The sequence below is a fragment of the Bufo bufo genome, chromosome 3, assembly GCF_905171765.1.
Source record: "Bufo bufo chromosome 3, aBufBuf1.1, whole genome shotgun sequence".
NCBI classification, from domain to species: domain Eukaryota; kingdom Metazoa; phylum Chordata; class Amphibia; order Anura; family Bufonidae; genus Bufo; species Bufo bufo.
The window spans coordinates 635,276,387-635,297,924 of record NC_053391.1 but is presented as its reverse complement, the minus strand read 5'-3'; the positions used below and the strand labels follow the sequence as shown (position 1 = coordinate 635,297,924).

At 44.2% G+C, this 21,538-nt stretch overlaps 1 protein-coding gene across 1 annotated transcript in view; it reads right to left on the bottom strand.

Annotated features, from left to right (window-relative positions):
* Positions 1–21,538, bottom strand: part of FLT3 (fms related receptor tyrosine kinase 3) — a 134,110-nt gene that overhangs the window by 81,513 nt on the left and 31,059 nt on the right. The window contains exons 2-7 of the mRNA XM_040426171.1: positions 17,011–17,114; positions 12,614–12,816; positions 9,762–9,877; positions 7,826–7,937; positions 7,387–7,547; positions 4,838–4,965 (exon numbers count right to left, since the gene is read on the bottom strand). Of these exons, the coding sequence (XP_040282105.1) occupies positions 4,838–4,965; positions 7,387–7,547; positions 7,826–7,937; positions 9,762–9,877; positions 12,614–12,816; positions 17,011–17,114 (824 nt within the window). The remainder of the gene's footprint in view (positions 1–4,837; positions 4,966–7,386; positions 7,548–7,825; positions 7,938–9,761; positions 9,878–12,613; positions 12,817–17,010; positions 17,115–21,538) is intronic.

Genomic DNA, 21,538 nt, shown 5'->3' with positions numbered 1-21,538 from the left:
GGACCTGATATGAATGTAAATGCAGATGAATTACATATATGTATGCCTGCATGTCTCTTTTTCTATTTCAGGTGAAAATTCCAGTTGGGCGGGCCCTGATGGAGTACGAGGTCGTACTCAGCTTAAAGCAGTGGGGTATGTAGTGTACGGGGACTGTAATGCCCGTCACTACGGAAGGGTCACTTGTGTGCAGTCGTCCCCCTTATTTTTGGGGAAGTTGGTATAAGTCATCTTTATAAAATGTAATGTAATGTAATGCTATGTATTTCCCTGTTACTGTAAAATGTGCATGTACAGGCCTGCTAGGGGTGTCATTCCAGCTCTTAGTCACTAGAGGGAGCTAGGGAGCCCTAGTCTATATAAGGCCCAGTCAGGGAAGGGAAAGAGGAGTCTAAAGTTGATAGTCTAGTCTAACCAGAGATTAGACAATGTCAGAGTCCAGTCCAGGCCTGAAGCCTGCGGACTAGGAGAGGGTAATGCAGTCCCTGTAACCGGGTTCCAGATCCAAGGAGAAGGTTCCCCTCCTGAATTCATATACGCAGAAGCAGGAACACTACAGTCAATGAGCCTGAGGAAACAGAGAGAGACAGAGGCAAGTCCAGAAAAGCAAGAGGTACTAAAGACAACAGAGGAGGTACTTGATAGAGATAAAACCAAGGATATACGCCAGAGCTAGGGCATTGGGCCTTGGAGAAGAGTTTCTATGTTCCAGGATCAGTCAGGAATAGAGTGCAAGCCGCCTGTACTGCAAGTCCTGTGTTTAACACTCTGAATGTCACCTTGCTATATATTGCCTGCATCAAATGTACTGAAACCAGCTGTCTGCAAAGGAACTGCGCTTCCATCTATGTCCCTGTATGATGACTACTAAAGTTTGAGTTCTGTTTTAACATCACGTGGTTCCTCAGTTATTCCTGCTATCAGCAAACGGCGTGCCACCGTTTAATTGGCACTGGCGTCACGAACATTTCTCATCATCACCTGCCCTTGCAGAGAGTCAGCCGTCTCAGGTTAGTGTCTATTGCACTACAACACCCAGGAACATTTCTAAACCTAACTTGAGTACGCTGCATGGATCCCACAGGACCTGTCCATCCCTTGTGCAGATTAGATATTAACTACCTCCCCTTAACAATATATTATTCTACTCCAGGGCACTTCCTCATTCAATACTATTTTTATTTTCATTTTACCATTATATTGCGGGGCAACCCAAAGTTGAATGAACCTCTCCTCTGTCTGGGTGCCGGGGCCTAAATGTGTGACAGTGGCCTGTTCCAGTGGTGGGTGACGTGAAGCCTGATTCTCTGCTATGACATGAAGACAGATTCTGTGCTGACATAAGGCCAGATTCTCTGTTACGGGACCTCTCTCCTCTGCCTGGGTGCCTGGGCCTAAATATGTGACAGTGGCCTGTTCCAGTGGTGGGTGACGTGAAGTCTGATTCTCTGCTATGACATGAAGACAGATTCTGTGCTGACATAAGGCCAGATTCTCTGTTACGGGACCTCTCTCCTCTGTCTGGGTGCCGGGGCCTAAATATGTGACAGTGGCCTGTTCCAGTGGTGGGTGACGTAAAGCCTGATTCTCTGCTATGACATGAAGACTGATTCTGTGCTGACATAAGGCCAGATTCTCTGTTACGGGACCTCTCTCCTCTGTCTGGGTGCCGGGGCCTAAATATGTGACAGTGGCCTGTTCCAGTGGTGGGTGACGTGAAGCCTGATTCTCTGCTATGACATGAAGACTGATTCTGCGCTGACATGAAGCCAGATTCTCTGCTATGGCAGGAAGAGACTGATTCTCTGCTGACATGAAGCCAGATTCTTTGCTATGGCATGAAGAGACTGATTCTCTGCTGACGTGAAGCCAGATTCTCTGCTGACGTGAAGCCAGATTCTCTGCTATGGGACCTCTGTCCAATTGATATTGGTTAATTTCTATTTTTTTTAATTTTTATTTTAATTCATTTCCCTATCCACATTTGTTTGCAGGGGATTTACCTACATGTTGCTGCCTTTTGCAGCCCTCTAGCTCTTTCCCGGGCTGTTTTACAGCCTTTTTAGTGCCGAAAAGTTCGGGTCCCCATTGACTTTAATGGGGTTCGGGACGAAGTTCGGGTCGGGTTCGGATCCCGAACCCGTACATTTCCGGGAAGTTCGGCCGAACTTCTCGAACCCGAACATCCAGGTGTTTGCTCAACTCTAATCCTGATGCATCCTGAACGGATCTCTTTCCATTCAGAATGCATGAGGACTAAACACAAATCCTCTGCCGGATCTCAATACCGGAAAACAACAACGCAAGTTTGAAACCTTAGGCTTAGCAGCGACTTATCTCCTGCCAGAACAAAAGGATCAGACCTGATCAGAGAGCTGCTATTGGTGGAGAGTCAGGTGCTCTTAATACATATTAGATAGCCGGCCTTGTCGAAATCGGTAGGTTCACCCATCGATCATCTAACTGTCTATTGTCTGTGCAATGTCTGACAAACCTTTATTGATAGGAGTTTGTTGTATGAAATTATAAGGCATAGGCACCAATCATGGAAGAAATGGGGAAACGGCAATAATAATGGTCTCTCTGTCATTTCTTGCATCTCATTCTTGTCAAATTTGGTTTCTGGTTCCACTAAATGTAAAAAAAAAAACAAGTAGGGCTTTTCTGTTGGGGCATTTCCTCCCCATTGGCAAATGCTGGAGAAAAGAAGGACCAGCCTTGTGCAATCCTTTGGTTCCTTGGGAGATGAACCACTGACAGAGGTGTCTAGCAGCGACTTATTCCTCTCTTCCCACAAATAACTGTTGGGTCGAATGTGACATTGACTGACAGATATTTAAAGGGGCTCTCCAAGACAAGGAACCCATTTTCATATGGCCAGAGAGTGTGCAGGGGTCTCACCTGTCAATAGTGCTCCAATTCCAGCACCTCTGCTTCTGGTCCTCACTGGACTGGGGGTATGAAGTGCTGTCTACATGCATGTCACCGCAGCCTGCCAATCAGTGACCTCAACGCTTATGTGTGCATCCACGGCACGTGACCATTGCCACCGCAGAGGCCATTGATTGACCAGGAACAGTGACGTGCATGTAGATGGCATGTCACACTTCTGGTCCAGCGAGGAACAGAAGCAGAAGAGAAGGGAGTTTGGTGCAGGAACCGAATGTCAGGGGTAGGCTTGTCTTTTTTCCCCACTCCTGCCCCCTTCCTGCCCATATGAAAAGGGGCTCCTGGTCTTATGAACCCCATTAATACTGTATGTATGTCTTTGGCCAACCAATTCAGTTGTCGGCAATAGAAATGAAGCTCTAAACCAGGGGTGGCCAACCCGCGGCTCGCGAGCCGCATGCGGCTCCTTGAGCCTTCATTTGCGGCTCGCAGGGGAGCGGTGCGGCCAGCGATTACTCTCCTCTCTGCAGCGCGTAAGTGAAGCGCTGGAACAAGGTGGAAGAGTGGAGAGGACTCAGAGCGCCGAGAGCGGGCACGTGACTCAGTTACTCACTGCAGCTCCGCCCCCTCCTCCGGCAGAGAAGGCGAAGCTGCAGTGCTTAACCCCGCCACCAGCCGCCGATGTGCCCGCCCAGGGCCGCACACCCCTATCTGTGAGTGTTTGACCTAATGCCCGCCCCCAGTCTTCTCAGTGCCAGCCCAGCAGCCAGATTTATCAGACCGCGGGCTGGGGGTATGGGGGCGGCAAGAAGTGGCGCAGCAAGCAAGGAGGACCTGCTTCCAGCTCCATAGTAAATTTTAATGAATGTTAATGGTGGACAGCAGGTCAGTGGGCACTCAGAGCAGCAGTGGCAGAGAGACTCACTGAGGCCAGCAGCAGCCATTTTAGTCCGATTACAGCCACTCTGCAGCTTTGGCTCTAATCTGACTGAAATCTCTGCTGCTGGCCTCAGTCTCTCTGCCACTGCTGCTCTGCCTTTTTTTCACAGGTGCCACTGCCCAGCACACCAAGTGTGTTTGAGCATATGGGTGGTAGTCTAAGCATGGGCGGTCATCTGAGCATGGGGGGATCATCTGAGCATGGGGCGGTCATCTGAGCATGGGGCGGTCATCTGAGCATGGGGCGGTCATCTGAGCATGGGGCGGTCACCTGAGCATAGAGCGGTCACCTGAGCATAGAGCGGTCACCTGAGCATAGAGCGGTCACCTGAGCATGGGGCGGTCACCTGAGCATGGGGCGGTCATCTGAGCATGGGGCGGTCATCTGAGCATAGAGCGGTCATCTGAGCATAGAGCGGTCATCTGAGCATGGGGCGGTCATCTGAGCATGGGGCGGTCACCTGAGCATAGAGCGGTCACCTGAGCATAGAGCGGTCACCTGAGCATAGAGCGGTCACCTGAGCATGGGGCGGTCACCTGAGCATGGGGTGGTCATCTGAGCATGGGGCGGTCATCTGAGCATGGGGCGGTCATCTGAGCATGGGGCGGTCATCTGAGCATGGGGCGGTCATCTGAGCATGGGGCGGTCATCTGAGCAAGGGGCAGTCATCTGAGCATGTGGCGGTCATCTGAGCATGGGGTATCATCTGAGAAATCTTGAAACACATTGTGAAAAACAAAGATTGCCAGAAGTCTCACTAAAGCTGTCTACATTACAGGTAGGAAAGGTGGTTTAAATGCACTTTTAAATGTTTGATAACTCAATTGCAGTAATACTGTCGTGTGCACACATATTTGTGTAAACGGAAAGCTTGTGGCTCCTGGCAGTCATACGATTTTTTTTTCTGGCTCTTTGTGCCTGTAAGGTTGGCCACCCCTGCTCTAAACCAAGACCTGAAAAAGACTAAAAAGAAACTTAGAATAAAATCTTACTTACTCCATTTCTTACCTGTTTTTTACTTTCTTTATCCCATGTAATCTTAAATTTATATGATTTATACAATGCCCAACACCGTATAACAAAGGTCTCTCCAGTCTTAAGAAGTATTTCAGGGTGAGAAGTTGGAGACATCATATCTTCAAAAACCAATAAAATATAAAAGTTAACTAAAGTATGGATAGTAGATATTAAGTCGGTAAGCCATACAGTGACATCTACAGAAGCTAGATCTCAACGGCGGATCCTAAGGCAATAATCAGTACTGGACGGCATGCGGTGTGTTTTATGCTACTTACAGTGGGGGCGAATATCCAGTTACATCTATAGTTTCACATCTATTTCAGTGCAAAACATAAAATAGTGATATGAATTTATTACAAAAACGTCTAAAGAGTTAAGTGAGCACTAATGTGCTTAGGCTGTATTCAGGATGGCATATTCTTCTCTGCAGCTGCAGCACCCTCTCCACTTTGATTGACATTGCCAGATGTGATCACATTTTCACTGCCTGGCCCTGTCAATCAAAGTGCAGAGGGAGCAGCAGTTGCAGAGAAAGCAGAGTCTCTAGGTGCAATGGCAATGCCCCCATTGCTCCTAGAGGTTTATTTGCAAATATTAAAACTCAATTTTTCTCAGAAATGCAGGCACATATGAACATGGGACCAACACAGATGTTCAGGTCACTGTAAAATTCTTCATATTCTTTAACCACTTCACATCCGCCCACAGGATATAAACGTCCTATAAGTGGATGTTTATCTCTGAATGGACATTCTGGAACGTCCATTCAGAGATGGCAGCTGCACGCTAATCGTGCAGCTCCTGAGTGGGGGGCCCGCTGTCAGTGACAGCAGGGCAACCCAGAGAGAAGGCAGTGACAGTTCCCAGGTGTCCCTGCCTTCTAGGTCCCTGTTTCTCGTTGAGCACTGTGTATACATATCAGGAAGCACTATGCCGCTTCCTGTCCCAGCCAAGTGGTCATGTGACCGCCTGGGCCGGGGGAGTGCAGGAGCTGTCAGGTCTTCTACAGACCTTGATCAGCCCTGCACTGAGGCTGTACAGCCTCTCTGGGGGCTGTATTTCCCCTATAACTGTGGCTACTATGTCAGCCCCAGTTACAGGAGAAATCAATAGTGAAAAAAAAGTGAAGGTAAATGTCCCCCCAGAGGTCTTGTATGACCTTATGGGGGATGCAAAGTGTAAAATAAAAAAATAAAACAATAAAGTGTTTAAAAAAAAAAGTTTCACATGTAAAAAATAAATAATCCCCAATTAAGTAATAAAAAAAAAAGTTAAAAATAGAAAAAAATAAATAAATAAAATAGACATATTTGATATTGCCGCATCCATAACGACCGGCTTTATAAATATATCACATGATCCACCCCGTCCGATAAACACCATAAAAAAATAAAATAAAAACTGTGTCAAAAAAAGCCATTTTTGTCACCTTACATCACAAAAAGTGCAACTCCAAGTGATCAAAAAGGCGTATGTCCCACAAAATGGTACCAATAAAACCTTCACCTCATCCCGCAAAAAATTTGTCCCTACATAAGAAAACTTCAGACCTGAACTGGTCCTTAAAAAGTGGGTTTTGGAAATTTTCTTAAACATTTTAAAAATTTCTTCTAAAATTCTAAGCCTTCTAACGTCCTAAAAAAATAAAATGACATTTACAAAATGATGCGAACATAAAGTAGACTTATGGGGAATGTTAGGTAAGAAATATTGTATGAGGTATCACTTTCTGTTTTAAAAGCAGAGAAATAGAAATTTAGAAAATTGCGATTTAAAAAATGTTGGTAAATTTTGGATTATTTTATAAATAAAGGTGAAATATATCGACTCAAATTTACCACTGTCATGAAGTACAATGTGTCAAGAAAAAACAACCTCAGAATGGTTTGGATAAGTAAAAGCGTTCCAAAGTTATTACCACATAAAGTGACACATGTCAGATTTGCAAGATTAGGCCTGGTCAGGAAGGGGGCAAATGGCCCGGATGTGAAGTGGTTAAGATGCTTTTGCATTTACTGGGAATCTTGACTGCTCACTGACAGTGGATCAGTGTAAAATTGTATAACTTTTCATTATTCAAAAGAACAACTTTTATGTGCTGAAATGAGAATAGTTCTTTATAGCTTTGTGACCCTAGTATGGCTCGGCATTGTATGGAGGTGCATGGGGCTATTCTCTATTTCTATATAAGTCCAAATTCCTACAAAACCACCAAAAAAACTCTGCTCCATCTCACACCATACAATGCATTGGACTCCATGAAAAGCAATTTTCACCTTTCCTGCGTCCAGAGCCTGCCATGGAACATTTGGGGTGAGACAACAGATGCAAACTGCTTCCATTAGTTCCCTCTAGCATTTCTATACCATTCTGAAAGGAAAGCCTAAGGGATTTCCCAGGAGACAACTGCAAAAGTCTTTTATCATAGTAGTAATTGAGTAGTTGTAGGGACTCCCTATGAGGAGTAATGGCTACCTCCATGATGAAAAAGCCAGGCGATAAGTACATTACATGAAGCAGGCATTGTGGCATATTACCAATGGTAGGTAGCTGGCTGCATTCTGTTCCCAGAGCATTCACTGCACAACAGGATATATTCTTTTCCATCAGGTCTATTGACTCCAGTTTGCTTCCCACCTCTGTATTTCCAGACCTGTTTGATGCAGGATTTGCAATAGAACCTGTCTTTTTATCGCATCTATAATAAGAAAATCAGAAATGGGGTTAATAGGGGTTAATAAAGAGCACAGTAAAGCAAAGCCTGGAAATGGTGAAGACCTAGACACGTTGGAGATCAAGAAGAAGTAAAAGAGAGAAGTAAATTATACATGAATATATCAACAATCTTAGTAATGGTTCTATCACTACCATTTTGACCTGGTTTTCACCTATTTACTTATTTTATCATGTAAAAAGGTAAATGAATTTAGAGAACACATCTAAGCTTAGTAATGTTTTAGAGACATCTGCTCGTACCTGTCCCCTGGTGAAGCACATGATATCCAGTACACAGCAGGTTGTGGATAACCTTCGGAGAAGCAGCTCACAGAATCTGATACAAGAGTGTAATATGGTTTTCTGGGTTTGCCTGAAAAGGAGCATAAATTGTACATTGCTTTTTAATTGTTACATTGTTAATTGACTCTTGTTGTTGATAATAGGCATAATTACATAGTGCTTAGTACATGTCTGTCCTTCCAGGGGCATCCTGACTGTCGCCTGAAGACAATTACAGCTTTTTAATAAATATGGCTTCTGCATTTTTTTTCCTTCACAAGGAAAAATGTATGTTTTAAGTAAATGAAAGAATGGTCGCAGATTTTTTGCACAGCACCGTGCAGCTGCAAGAAAATGTAAGTGAACCTTCTGGAATATCCCAGATTTCTGCGCTGATTACTAATGAAATGCAAATAAAATACAATTTGATTATAAGCCACAGTTATAGACAAACACAATGTAACTAGTAATATACAGATAGTTATTTAATTAATTGTGTCTTACTGAGCACATTGAGTAAACATCCACCGTGTAGAAAGTAAAAGTAAATGAACCCTTGAATTTGAAAACCCCTGGATCCACCTTTAGCAGCAATCATTTCCATTGGATAGAATTTTGAATAATTCCTCCCTGCAAATGTGTTTCAGTTCATCAATATTTCCGGGTTGCCTTGCAGCCCACTTTAGCATTGACATAACAATTGTGGTCCCGGGGGTACAACTTTGACAGTAGGGGAAGGGGACCCATTGGTGACCTGTGCTGCCTTCAACTGCATTCATGTCCTCTGGCCATTGGCTCCCTGACCCACTGCAAGTTGGGAGTATACAAGGGTCCCAGCATAGGCAGTGCAATGGCATCACTCCGTCTGTGCTGGTCTGGAGGCTGCAGGTAATGGTCACAGCTGCTTGTTGTGGGAACAGAGCATAAATGGAGCATTACAACTGTATGAAGGAAAACGGGGGCATTGTTACTATGCAGGGTCACAGAGGGAGCATTATTACTGTGTAGAGGCACAAAGGGGACATTATTAGTTTGTGGTGGCACATAGTGGACACTATTACTATGCGTGATACTCAGAAGAGCACTGTTATTACATGGGGCTTAAATGGGCACTATTATTACTTGGGAGGGTACTGTTACTGTGTGGGCACCAAGAAAAGGCATAATTACATCAAGAAGGGTGCTAGAAATTCAAAAAGCTATGCATTTAATTCTGAAGAGATGACCTGTGGTCAATCAATGGCCTGAGCAGAGATGTGTCAGTGATGGCCTAGACAGGGCAACACTGAGGTCATTGACTGGCAAACAGCTGTGATATGCATACTTCTGGTCTGGCAGCAGCTGGAAGCAGTGGAAACGGGAGCCTAGCGCTTCTCTTTTTTTTTCTTCTATTTTTAGACCATGCCCGAGGAGATTTGTTACCAGGCTATGTACAAGCGCTTTGAATATTTAGTAACTCACAGGTGACGTATCCTGTTGTAGATATTCTATTTCCCTTTTATTCACTGTCTCACCCAGACTGCCATGATGACTTCTCCCAACCATGGCTCATCTATTCAGAATGTAATGCGTTTGGCTCCTTGCTTTTCCAGCACCCTCCTACGAGTAATAATGCCCCCTTCCTTGGTGCCCCACACAGTGGCAGTATCCTCCAAAGTTATTATTGCTTGCATTATTGAGTTGATACTACTATTTATGCAATCACTGATGCATTTCCAGGTTATGGATTATGATTCCGCGGTCAGGTGTAGCATCTTGGATACCATACAAGACACAGTATACGTCAGTATCAGAGCAGAGGCTTCACACATGGTCCAAATGTTCACAAGGAAACACATTCTTTCGGAAAATAAACTTTCTGATGACTCCCTTGACAAGTGCTTTGGTTTTCAGAAGATTCTCTAAAATTACTCACTTCTTATTTTTACTTCAAAATATATGGAGTAGTTGGAGTTTTCACTTTGTATGAACAGCTCATATGTTCCAGCTTGTTTTCCAGTGGTTCTTACCAGATCCAAACAAATATGGCTACTGAAATAAAGAAAATGTGTTTCTGTCAATAATGCTACTATGTAGCAGTGTGCTAATGGTTAGAGATTATAGAGAGAAGATTTTAAAGAGGACTTGGCTCCCTGGCATGTCTGTTTTAGGAAATACTTAAATTTCCCATAAAGCAGCAACTGAGGAGTCACTTTTCTTGCAACTCTGTTGCGTCATTCCTCTGTTATTGCACCTGAGATTTTAAGAATAAATTAACAATTGGTTGTTACTATTCCTCAATGAGATGTGTCCTATGCTCTGTGAGAGGGCCCCCTACAATATACATTTGTTCCCATTTTTTTCCATACCGTATGTGGTGTTATGGCTTTTTTTTAGCAGCATAAATGCTTTCGTGCCGTTTTTTTCCCTTAGAAAAGGAGATGTGAAAACACCATAAAAAAACTTTAAAATCTTCAACATGCTGCATTTAAAAAAATATGGTAAAATTGGCAGGAGCAAAAAGAAATGCCTGTCTGCCCAGCATTTCATATTTCTCATAGACCTTCAACATCTGGAGTTTGTGCTTTTACTGCAAAAAAAAAAACACTGCAAAAAAATGGAGATGCAAATAATGGCAGTAAAAATGCAAAAGTGCAAAATCCTGTGTGTGAAACTCATCTTGACACCTTAAAAGAGTTATCCCATTATAATGATCACTGTTAAATCTGTTAATGATTTGACAGTGATCATTTTTGTAAATATATTTGATTAACCAATTCCCACCGTTTAGGAGAAAATTCATCCCCACTTACCTCATTGTTGTCATTCGGTCTCCCCTGGTTACGGCCACCGCTCTTCTCCAGAATCCCGGTGGCCGCGCTTGCGTAGAAGACTCTTTCTTTTCTCCCGGCCGGGCCGCTCACTGTCCTGAACGCGCACGCTGCCGCGCATGCGCGATGGTGACTTCTTCCTGGCCAGAATAGTACAGAGCCGCGAACGAGCACGCCGGCTCTGTACTATACTGGCCAGGAATAGGTCACCATGGCGCATGCGCGGCGTGGACATTCAGTCCAGCGCGCTGCGCGGCCGGGAGAAGACTTCAATCAAGATGAAGCCCAGAATCCAGGAAGTGAACGGCGCTTGCAGCAGGTAAGTATGAAAATGCAAAGTGGGATAACCCCTTTAAATCAGTGCTGACTGTGTAGGGAATGGTAACACCTAGTTCCCACTTTATTTATATATTTCATGAGGAACAGCACAATGCAAAGTTCTACGTGAGGTTGCTCCAACATGATTTTATAGGGAATATAAGACCTCGTTTACATTTCCATGTCCGTTTGACATCCGTGAAAAAATCTGTACATGTTACATGTATGAAGATGTCCATGAAGGATCTATGTTTAGTCTTTTTGTCCGGCCAAATCCCGTCATAAATGCAGGGGAGCGGCCTGGTCCCCACCAGTTCCTATTATAGTCAATGGGCTCTAGCAGTGAACAGGTGAACAGGTCCTATCAGGATGATGTTCTTCATATAAATCTGTATTTATCAAAGCTGTTAGGTCATTGCTGAGAAACTCTACCCTGTATTGTGTATGGCAATTTCTCTCCATCTAGGGACTGCTTTATAAAACTGTGCACATTATCAATGTACTACAGGGTTCACTGCTAGTGTAAAGCAGAATGTCTCTAACTAAAATGTACAATGCTGTATATACCAGTACAGTTTAGTTAGAAGAATTCCATCAGCTGCCTATGGTAGCACACCTGGTAAGACAACAGTCCTGGAGTAGCAGCAAAAGACTGGTTTATTTAGTAATCACATAAATGCTCTGGAGCAAAATAAATTATCTAAATATTTATTTAGTAATCACAAAATGTAATGCTTTTTTCGCCCCATAAGACGCACTTTTTTCCTGCAACGTGGGGGAAAAATGTCACTGCGTCTTATGGGGAGAATACCAATGAGTGCTTCCATTATGAAAGTGCTCATTAGTACTGGAGGACCGGGAAGAGGTGAATGCAGCGCTCCCTGGTTGACTGCGCTGTTGGCTGTGCACAGTGTGAGGGCGCACTGTGACCTCACCCTGTGCGTGTCGGGTCACAGCCGATGGCAGGAAGAAGAAGAGAAAGCGCTGGAGGTAAGGAGCGGCAGCATCTGGAGCAGGAGAGGTAAGTGGATTTTTTATTTTATGCGATCTGAGGCATGGGACTGATTAAATGAGGCTGGGGGCTAAAAAAAGGGAAAATAGTTAAATAAAAAATGTTAAAAAACATTAATATTTATAAAAATTCTAATTAGCCCCTTTGCCCATATTTTGAACTCCATAATGGAAAATAAAATCAAAACTGTGCCAATCAATTTGATGCAGTTAGTTTACATCTGCGTTGACTTTTCCATTATTCTGTTCTGTCAGAGGAATATACAAAATGAAAAAAAACTGATCTTTTAAACAGACTGAATGATGGATACAAATGGAACACCTTCGGTTTCTATCTGCCATCCATTGACTAGAATGTTAATAAAAAAGCTCCTTTCCATCCATTTTTTGGATCCATTATTTCTGGCAAAAAGAAATGTTCTGCAGACCAAAAATAGTGGAAATCTCAGTAGCTGCAACCTCAACTGTGAATTTACTCTGATGCTCAAAAACAGCCTGTTCAACAAGTGGAGATTAAAATGGACACTTTTTTGGGGTCATTTTTTTTTTTGCTGTTCGTCAGACAGAACAGAGTAAAGTAGATGTGAACTCAGCCTCAGGATACCTTATCAGCCAATATTTTCCTTACCTGTGTTCAGAGTCAGTAATAACATATGATACATTGTTCTTCTTCAGGAACCAGACAAAAGTTACTGTCCCGCTTATGTTCTGAAGTACTTCCAACTTCACTGATTCAAAAATATTCACTTCCACTGTCACAGCTGCATGGTAAAGGTTAAGTGATATCCACGAGCACTTCAGGTTTATGGCATTGTGAAAAGAGGAGGAATTCTGTAAGATAAAATTCATAATACTCAACATGGAGGAGGGGGACAATGCATGGATAATGGAATTCCAGCTAAGCAGAAAATATAGGAATAATGTAGTAGCCTGCAGAAAAAGGTCAGTAGTTGGTGGTCACAGTTCAACAAAGAAAAAAGGTCAATAAATGCTATTGGCAAACATGCCACAGGTACCCTCATGCACATGGCGTTCATGACGAACTCTTTTTAATGGATGCAGTTACGACCAGATAACTGACCTTTTTCTATTGATCCTGGAGTTTTGGCACTCCAAAAACAAACAAAAAAAGAAATGTATTCACACTTGAAAACGGTGCCATTGAGGAACTGAAGCATTGCTTAGGCTGGTTTCACATCTCCATTTACCTGATCTGTCAGGCTGTCCCGGCACAGGAAACGGTAAACTCTGGCAGGCTGTTCCTCTGCTGGGACAGACTGCCGGATCAGGTAAATGCAGATGTGAAACTAGCTTTATACAAAGGGTAATTTTCTGGAGTGCAGCTTCATGCTTGTGAATTTGCTTGCTACAATTGGATATTCTTGGAAATATATAATTTGCACACATCACGTGATCCATCTTAGGATCCCAAATTTGAACGTGGACATTTTCCAAAACCCGGCTGTAACGGAACCACTGTGCCAACTAAACCTAAGAGCATTGTCCTGGCAGCTTCCTGGTATTCACTGCAGGAAACCAACCAGGCTGCTACCTCCTGGAGTAGTCCAGGTGTAGTTGGCAGCTGACCCTCGGGGTCAGAGACTCCAATGTGAAACATCAAGAGATCAGGCAATACTCATAGTCAGGAAACAGGCTGAGGTCAGGGCAGGCTGAATTTGTGCGTATACGAGAGGCAAGTGCGATGCCTGGGCAAGTTGAGTTTGTGCATATCCGAGAAGCTAATCCAGGGTCAGGGCAAGCAGCAGAAAATCAGAGAAATCAGAGTCAGTAAACAGGCAGAAATTCGATACATAGTAGATGGGCAGAAAAGCGTACCTTCGACGGTATACTAGACAACTAGAAACTCTTTTGCTCAGGCAAAGGGGAGGAACAAAGAGCCAGAATAAGGGTTGATCAGCACCTTAGTCAGCAGCTAAACAGAAAGCAAGAGGGAAGTTTAACCCTGCAGTAGTACAGCAAAATTTTACTGAATACTAGCCCCAATACACAAAAGGGTGAGAGGAGCGATATCCGCACTCACCCAGGATAGCAGAGCAGCGGCATTGCCGCTGAACTCTCTGTACATTTTCTGCACCTCTACCTACCCATTGTATTGTTTGTTATATTAATTTGCCCCTATTTTTTTTATTATACTCACTTATATAGCACTACTATATTCCACAGCGCTTTACAGACATTAGTATCGTCTCTCCCCAATGGAGCGCACAATCTAAGGTCCCTATCAGTATGTCTTTGGAGTGTGGGAGGAAACGCACGCAAACACAGGGAGAACATACAAACTTCATGCAGATTTTGTCCTTGGTTGGATTGAAACCTAGGACCCCAGAGCTGCAAGACACCAGTGCTGACCACTGAGCCACTGCGGTTTATGCCTAAGGCAATAAAGCAATAAAACCTGTACAAAGTGATTTATACAGAAGGGTCTCTCTGAGACTGAAAACCTATTTTATATGGCCAGACATGGTGCAGGGGTTAAAAAACTCAACTGCTACCAGTGCTCCGGTTCCAGTTTCGCGCTCCCTTCTCCCATTTTTCAGGTCCCGCTGGAAGGAAGCATGTCATATGCACGCCTGGGCCCCAATGCAAAATCCGCAGCAGGGTCCCCATCTACCATGTGCCTTTTGTAATACTGGTGTGAGTGGCTTATGGGCTCCTTCTGGCACCAGGGCCTGGATGCAGCTGCTACCTCTGCATCCGCTTCTGCAGCAGCCTCGCTAGCTATGACCTCTCCACCCCATGAGGGTTTTTTCCCCTCTGACAGGGTTGGAGGGAATGAATACATTTCAAATGATCATATATAAAAATACATTGTAGCAATAAATATTGATATTGCTGCAATTACAATAAACCCGACCATTCAGAAATCCCTCTTTAAAGCTCAAGTTCCTTATAGAAACTTTTGTTATATGCTGTCATGCTATGTCCCAGGTACAGGTTCCTCAATGGCTTCTGTGGTTGTCACAGTTCTGCTTTCCAAAATTTTGTTTTCAGGTATATTGGGTGCAGGAAGTATTCTGCACACGTCAGCCACAGACATGTGTCATATGTCCTAAATGTGTAAAGGCATCAACTGGTCATTTTATATTATAGGCTTATGGTGCTCAGCGATTAACCACCATTTATAAGTGGGAACATGAATAATTCGAGGGTGGTTTATGATACTTTTACCATTTTTGGCTGATAAGCTTTGAGGCTGGGCTCTACGATGTTGCTGCAGGCTGACAGTGTGCTGCAGAGAACCGCGGGGCAAAACCGTATAAAGTTAACAGTGAGCTGCTGCACATGGAAACATCGGGGGAGATTTATCAAAACTGGCTTAGTCGCCCATAGCAACCAATCAGAATCCACCTTTCCTGTTTCAGAGCTCCTTTGGAAAATGAAAGGTAGAATCTGATTGGTTGTTATGGGCAACTAAGCCAGTTTTTCTTAACACCAGATTTGATAAATCTAGCCCCATGTGCTTTACCTGTAACTTGCTCTGGAACCGTGGCAATTTGTAGGAAACTGCATGCGGTTTTGCTATGTTGTTCTTGGCCACACAGCAAACTGCCACATCAGTGCCTAAACATGAGGGCTTGTGTTTTCTGGGACAAACTGTATTTTTGGAGGATCTGTCAGCATGATCAACCCTATTAAACCAGTTATACTGCTAGGTAGGGTTGATCATGCTGAATGATATGATATCTTTCTTTAGTTTCTAGCTCGCACCGCTGCAGAGCTATCATTTCTTTTATATTTATGCAGGTTAGTTAGTTGGAGCAACGAGGGGCTGGCTGTAGCACTAGGAGCACCATTACAGTCATGCCCTGGTGCTCAGTGCGCTCCCCCCTCCCATTTGATTGAGCACCGCTATTTCTACACCCTGGTGCTCAGTGCCCTCCCGTTTGATTGAGCATCGCTACTGCTATTCTCTGGTGCTCAGTGCACTCCCCCTCCCATTAGATTGAGAACCACTACTGCTATTCTCTGGTGCTCAGTGCACTCCCCCTCCCATTAGATTGAGAACCACTACTGCTATTCTCTGGTGCTCAGTGCACTCCCCCTCCCATCTAATTGAGCATCGCTACTTCTACGCCCTGGTGCTTAGTGCACTCCCCCTCCCATTTAAATGACAGGGCAAGACAACTTGTCTTGCCCTGTCTTCCGGCTCACAAACTCAACACCTGAGCTCTAGATCTGCTGTTGCTTGCCGAGCACAGCAGATTCACAATGCACGGGTGCCAAAGACATCATTCCACCCGTGAGCATTTCTCCTCTGTCTCTGAAGCCGCCGGTGCCTCCACTTCTGGGTGAAAAGACGTTGGGCACTGTACATCTGTGTTGCTTGAGGAGTTATTGACACACACGTACTGGGAAACTGGGGGGGGGGGGGGGGGGGGACCTATTCATTTTCCTATAAGGCTTTTTGCGATCTGTATACACCCCTGGTCAGGTCCTCTTCCAATAAAATATTGTAATGAACGGACACATGTTTAATAGGCGTTCTTTGATTCTCCTATGATGGGCAGCACAGTGGCTCAGTGGTTAGCACTGTTGACTTGCAGTGCTGGGGTCCTGAGTTTGAATTTGACCAAGGACAACATCTGCATGGAGTTTGTATGTTCTCCCCATGTTTGCGTGGAGACCTCTGAGTGCTCTGGATTCCTCCCACACTCCAGAGACACACTGATAGGGAACTTAGATTGTGAGCCCCGTTGGAGACAGCTTGATGCTAATGTCTGTAAAGTGCTGCGGAATATATAAGTGCGTAAAAAAACCCAAAAAAAAACGGTTCAACATGAGGACTGAATAACTGGAATTGCAGTTGCTTGTGAAGGCCACAACTTGATGCTCCCACACCCAGTTATGAAGCGTTGTTAAGTGTAACTTTGTTGTAAAAGGTATGGCCTGCCATAGAAAGGGGATCATCCAAACTGAATAGTCCACTTATGGGCCTGTTGGGTCCTTCAGGTTGACCTCCTAAATCAAATTTCATTGCAGAAAGAATAGAAAAATAACACTAACCTTTAATCCACATCCAGCTTCCTCTGCAGCATTTCTTATTAAATAGCATTCAAATGGTGAGAGGCTTTGTTTGGTGACCACGAGTAAGCTGAAGAAGACAACCACTGTAGAAAGTAAAGAAAGTAAATCAATGGAAGACTAAACTAAATCCATCTCAACGCAGCCTGAAGTGACTGAGGCTGCTTTCACATGAGCGAGTTGTACAGTCCGGACTCGGAGCGTGAGTATAAGGCCCCTTTCACACGAGCGAGTTTTCCGCGCGGGTGCAATGCGTGACGTGAACGCATAGCACCTGCACTGAATCATGACCCATTAATTTCAATGGGTCTATGTACATGAGTGCTTTTTTCACGCATCAGTTCTGCGTTGCGTGAAAAACGCAGCATGTTCTATATTCTGCGTTTTTCACGCAGCCCTGGCCCCATATAAGTCAATGGGTCTTCAGTGAAAAACGCATTGCATCAGCAAGCAGGTGCGGATGCAATGCATTTTTTACTGATGGTTGCTAAGAGATGTTGTTTGTAAACCTTCAGTTTTTTATCACGCGCTTGAAAAACGCATCAAAACACATTGCACCAGCGCGGAAAAAACTGAACAGCTGAACGCAATTGCAGACAAAACTGACTGAACTTGCTTGCAAAATAGTGCGAGTTTCACTGAACGCACCCTGAACGCATCCGGAGCCAATCATTCACTCTCGTGTGAAAGAGGCCTATGGCCCCTTTCACACGAGCGTGACGGATTAGGTCCGGATGCGTTCAGGGTGCGTTCAGTCAAACTCGCACTATTTTGCAAGCAAGTTCAGTCAGTTTTGTCTGCGATTGCGTTCAGTTGTTCAGTTTTTTCCGCGTGGGTGCAATGCGTTTTGATGCGCGTGATAAAAAACGGAAGGTTTACAAACAACATCTCCTAGCAACCATCAGTGAAAAACGCATCGCACCCGCACTTGCTTGCGGATGCAATGCGTTTTTCACGCAGCCCATTCACTTCTATGGGGCCAGGGCTGCGTGAAAAACGCTGAATATATAGCATGCTGCGATTTTAACGCAATGCACAACTGATGCGTGAAAAACAACGCTCATGTACACAGACCCATTGAAATTAATGGGTCAGGATTCAGTGCGGGTGCTATGCGTTCACGTCACGCATTGCACCCGCACGGAAAACTCGCTCGTGTGAAAGGAGCCTATGGGTTACATAGCATCATAAATCAATATAATGCTATGCTACCCCGGCAGTGCTAGGAGTTCAGGACGGTAGCTGATGCGTACTCATGCTCCGAGTCTCGCTCATGTGAAAGCAACCTGAAGCAATAGGAGATTGGAGAAATCTGCCCGGCATAGATTGATGGGATCACAGGTGCAATAGGTAACCATAGTAACCATTTGGCTCTGTTGGGGTGGTATGGTATTGCTGGCACTGCCTTCCATCAATTTGGACCCAACTACAAAACAGGGCCACTTTTAGTATTTTTTCCAGGGCCACTTTAAGTTCCTAGTAGGGATGAGCGAACTTGTGTTTTCAAGTTCGGCGTACAAGGTTCGGGTTATTTAAGAATTCCGATACCATGGACCATAAGTTCCATAGAATTCCATCACAGAATTCTTAGATAACCCCAACCCGAAAGTTGTACGCCGAACTTGAAACACAAGTTCGCTCATCCCTAGTTCCTAGTCCACTCCACCCACTCCACCGAGATGTCCTTTATCAGCAAGTCATTCGGCGCAAGCACATCCTAAAGTGAATATCCACCCGGAAATTATTTTTATGAATCTCATAGTAAATATTTATAATACGTCTGTTTTTCTGATACCTAGAACCAAATCTTTTCCATACGCATATAGTTATAGACCTGTCATCGAACTAATGTGATCTGTATGGAGACAGGTCCACTCTCCCATTAGCCGAAAAAGCACACAAAATTATATATAGTACTACATTTCCCTGTATTGGCTTCTCCAGGAGAAATTTAAGGCAGCTGATCACTGGGGGTTTGGAAGCAATTGTCTGCCAGGCCAGCTTTGAAGGAGCTGTCCAGGACTCAAATATTGATGACCTATTGTTCTCCTAGCAGACCCCCTTGATCAGCTGCTGGAACGGGTCGTGACACTTGGGCGAATGCTGCAGCTTCTTCCTAGGCCAATGACATCCTGCCCATTGATCACATGGCCTGTGTGCAGCTCAGTCCCATTCAAGTGAATGGGACTGAGCTGCAATACCAAGCACAGCCACTATACAATGTATGGCAGCAGCATTCGACCTAGCCGTTTCAAACAACTGAGGTGGGGGGTGCCAGGAGTCTAACCCCCATTGATCTGATATTGAATGCCTGTCCTGAGGATGGATCCACGAATAATCTGCAGCACTCCTTGTAGTTTCAAAGAACCAAGTGTATTTATTCACCAGATAACATCATAACAGAGCGTTTTGACTCACACGAGTCTTTCTCCTGTGGATAGGTCATCAATATTTGAGTTCCACACAGCCCCTTTAATGTAGAAAGAGATTGAACAAAACTTGTGGTACCCTTGCGTGGGTTGTTATTATTATTATTATTATTATTATTATTATTATCACACATGTCATTTGTGAATTGTAGAATTTCCATTTTCATTTTTGGAATATCCTGAACATTTTTGGTAAATGGATCGTAAATCAGCCATAACCATAAATGTTGACGGACTTCCCGTAATTAGCTATTTTAAAGTGGCCCCTTTAACAGTCACCACGCCATGCTGTCCTGCAGCAGTTCATCTTTCCTGTTCAGATGATGCTAGCTGTTTCCTGTGGAGCTGAAGAGTTGCTGTATGGTACAGGCAGGAAGGGAGAAATGCCAAGCAATCTGCAGTCTACCCAGCTCCCTGATCAGAATATGCTCTATGTGACACACAATGCATAAAACCACACAAGCCAGCAACATAATAACATGGATAATAGCAAAGATTACGATTTTTCATGCTATTTCCCATAATAGCCTATTACTATAGATACCAATCTATTTCTCTATTTATCACTCTGTAGTGTCTATTCAGATGATGTGACTGGTCATTTCCTAAATAAAATCTTTTATTTATTTTATTTAGTATACGCACTTTGTAAGAACGTATCTGGAATCATTGTGTATGGAAAGTATGTGTCACCGAGGTAAGTAAGAGCCGGTATTTTATGTGTCAGCAGCAGCTATTGCTAATTGACACCTAAAGATTTAGCATGGCTGTTAAAGCTGATCCGGGGCAGCTCTTACTGGGAGTAGTCAAAGTGCTGGGTGGGTGACTAGTCCCCATGTTCCAGGCAGGGTTTTGCCAGGCATAAAAACCAGCCAGCACGGCCAGGTGTGTGGATTTACCTCCCTCTGACAGTGGAGCTCAGGGGTCTGTGTGCTGTGAACTAAGGGCTGTGCTGGGATTTGAGGTTTGAGCCGGGGCTGGAAGACTCGGGCCCCTCTAAAGGTGAACAGGCCACCTATGGACTTGATGAGGCTGAACTGCTAACAGGGTGTGAATTAACAACCAGGAGAAAAGGTGACTTTTATTGTTTATGGACTTTCCTTGTGTGTGAACAAACACCAAGCCACCTGCGTTTTGTGATGCACCTTATCTGCATTTTGTTATACACAAATGTGTGATTAAACACCGCTGTCTGATTCAAGAACTGTGTACTTTGCCTCTATACTGCATCCGCTAGTCCTAACTACCAGAGCGAATCCCCAGAACTTATATAGAGCTGACATATTTGGCAGCGCTTTGCAGACATTAGCATCACGCTGTCCCGAATGGGGCTCACAGTCTGAGGTCCCTATCAGTATGTATTTGGAGTGTGGGAGGAAACCGGAGAACCAAAATTCTTTGTAATTGGCATTAGTTAAAAATGTTGAATGCCCGGAACATCTTCCAACAGTTAGACAAGGAAGACTGCAAAACTAAATGTAAATTTAGACGCACCAATAATCATCCAGATCGTTCCCGATCATCTGGCCATCTAAATGTGCTGTAGACCACCTGATCAACGAGCGAAACGCTCGTTCATCGGGAGATCCTGTTGTTCATGTAGGCATACCAATTATCATTTCTGGGCAGCAGATTGCGCCGTCTAAACAGCGATCTGCTTTTCAGAAACCATGACTCTAGCGATCCCTCATTCTCATACTGTGAAGGAGATGTAAATGCGCAGTCTCATTCACTGAACAAGCAGCCGACTGTCAGGAAGGATCTCTTCCTTCCCGACAATTGGCCGCTCAGTCCGCCCATGTAAATCCACCTTAACATGTATCCATCACAGAAAGCCCTGCAGGAGACATAGTATTAGTGTAATGACATCGGGAAGCTTTGGATCTGGACAAAAGAGCAGGTAAGCATTTTAGGAACTTTTATAAAAATGTTCCTCGTGGGTTCTTCTGGCCTGAATCATATAGACATGTTTCCTTTTGGGACATATTCAGTGGCAATGCATTTTTGTGCACAGAAGTGGTTATAATCAAAGCTATGGGAAAATGTTATGGCTATGTACATCTTTGGGGGCAATTTTTTAT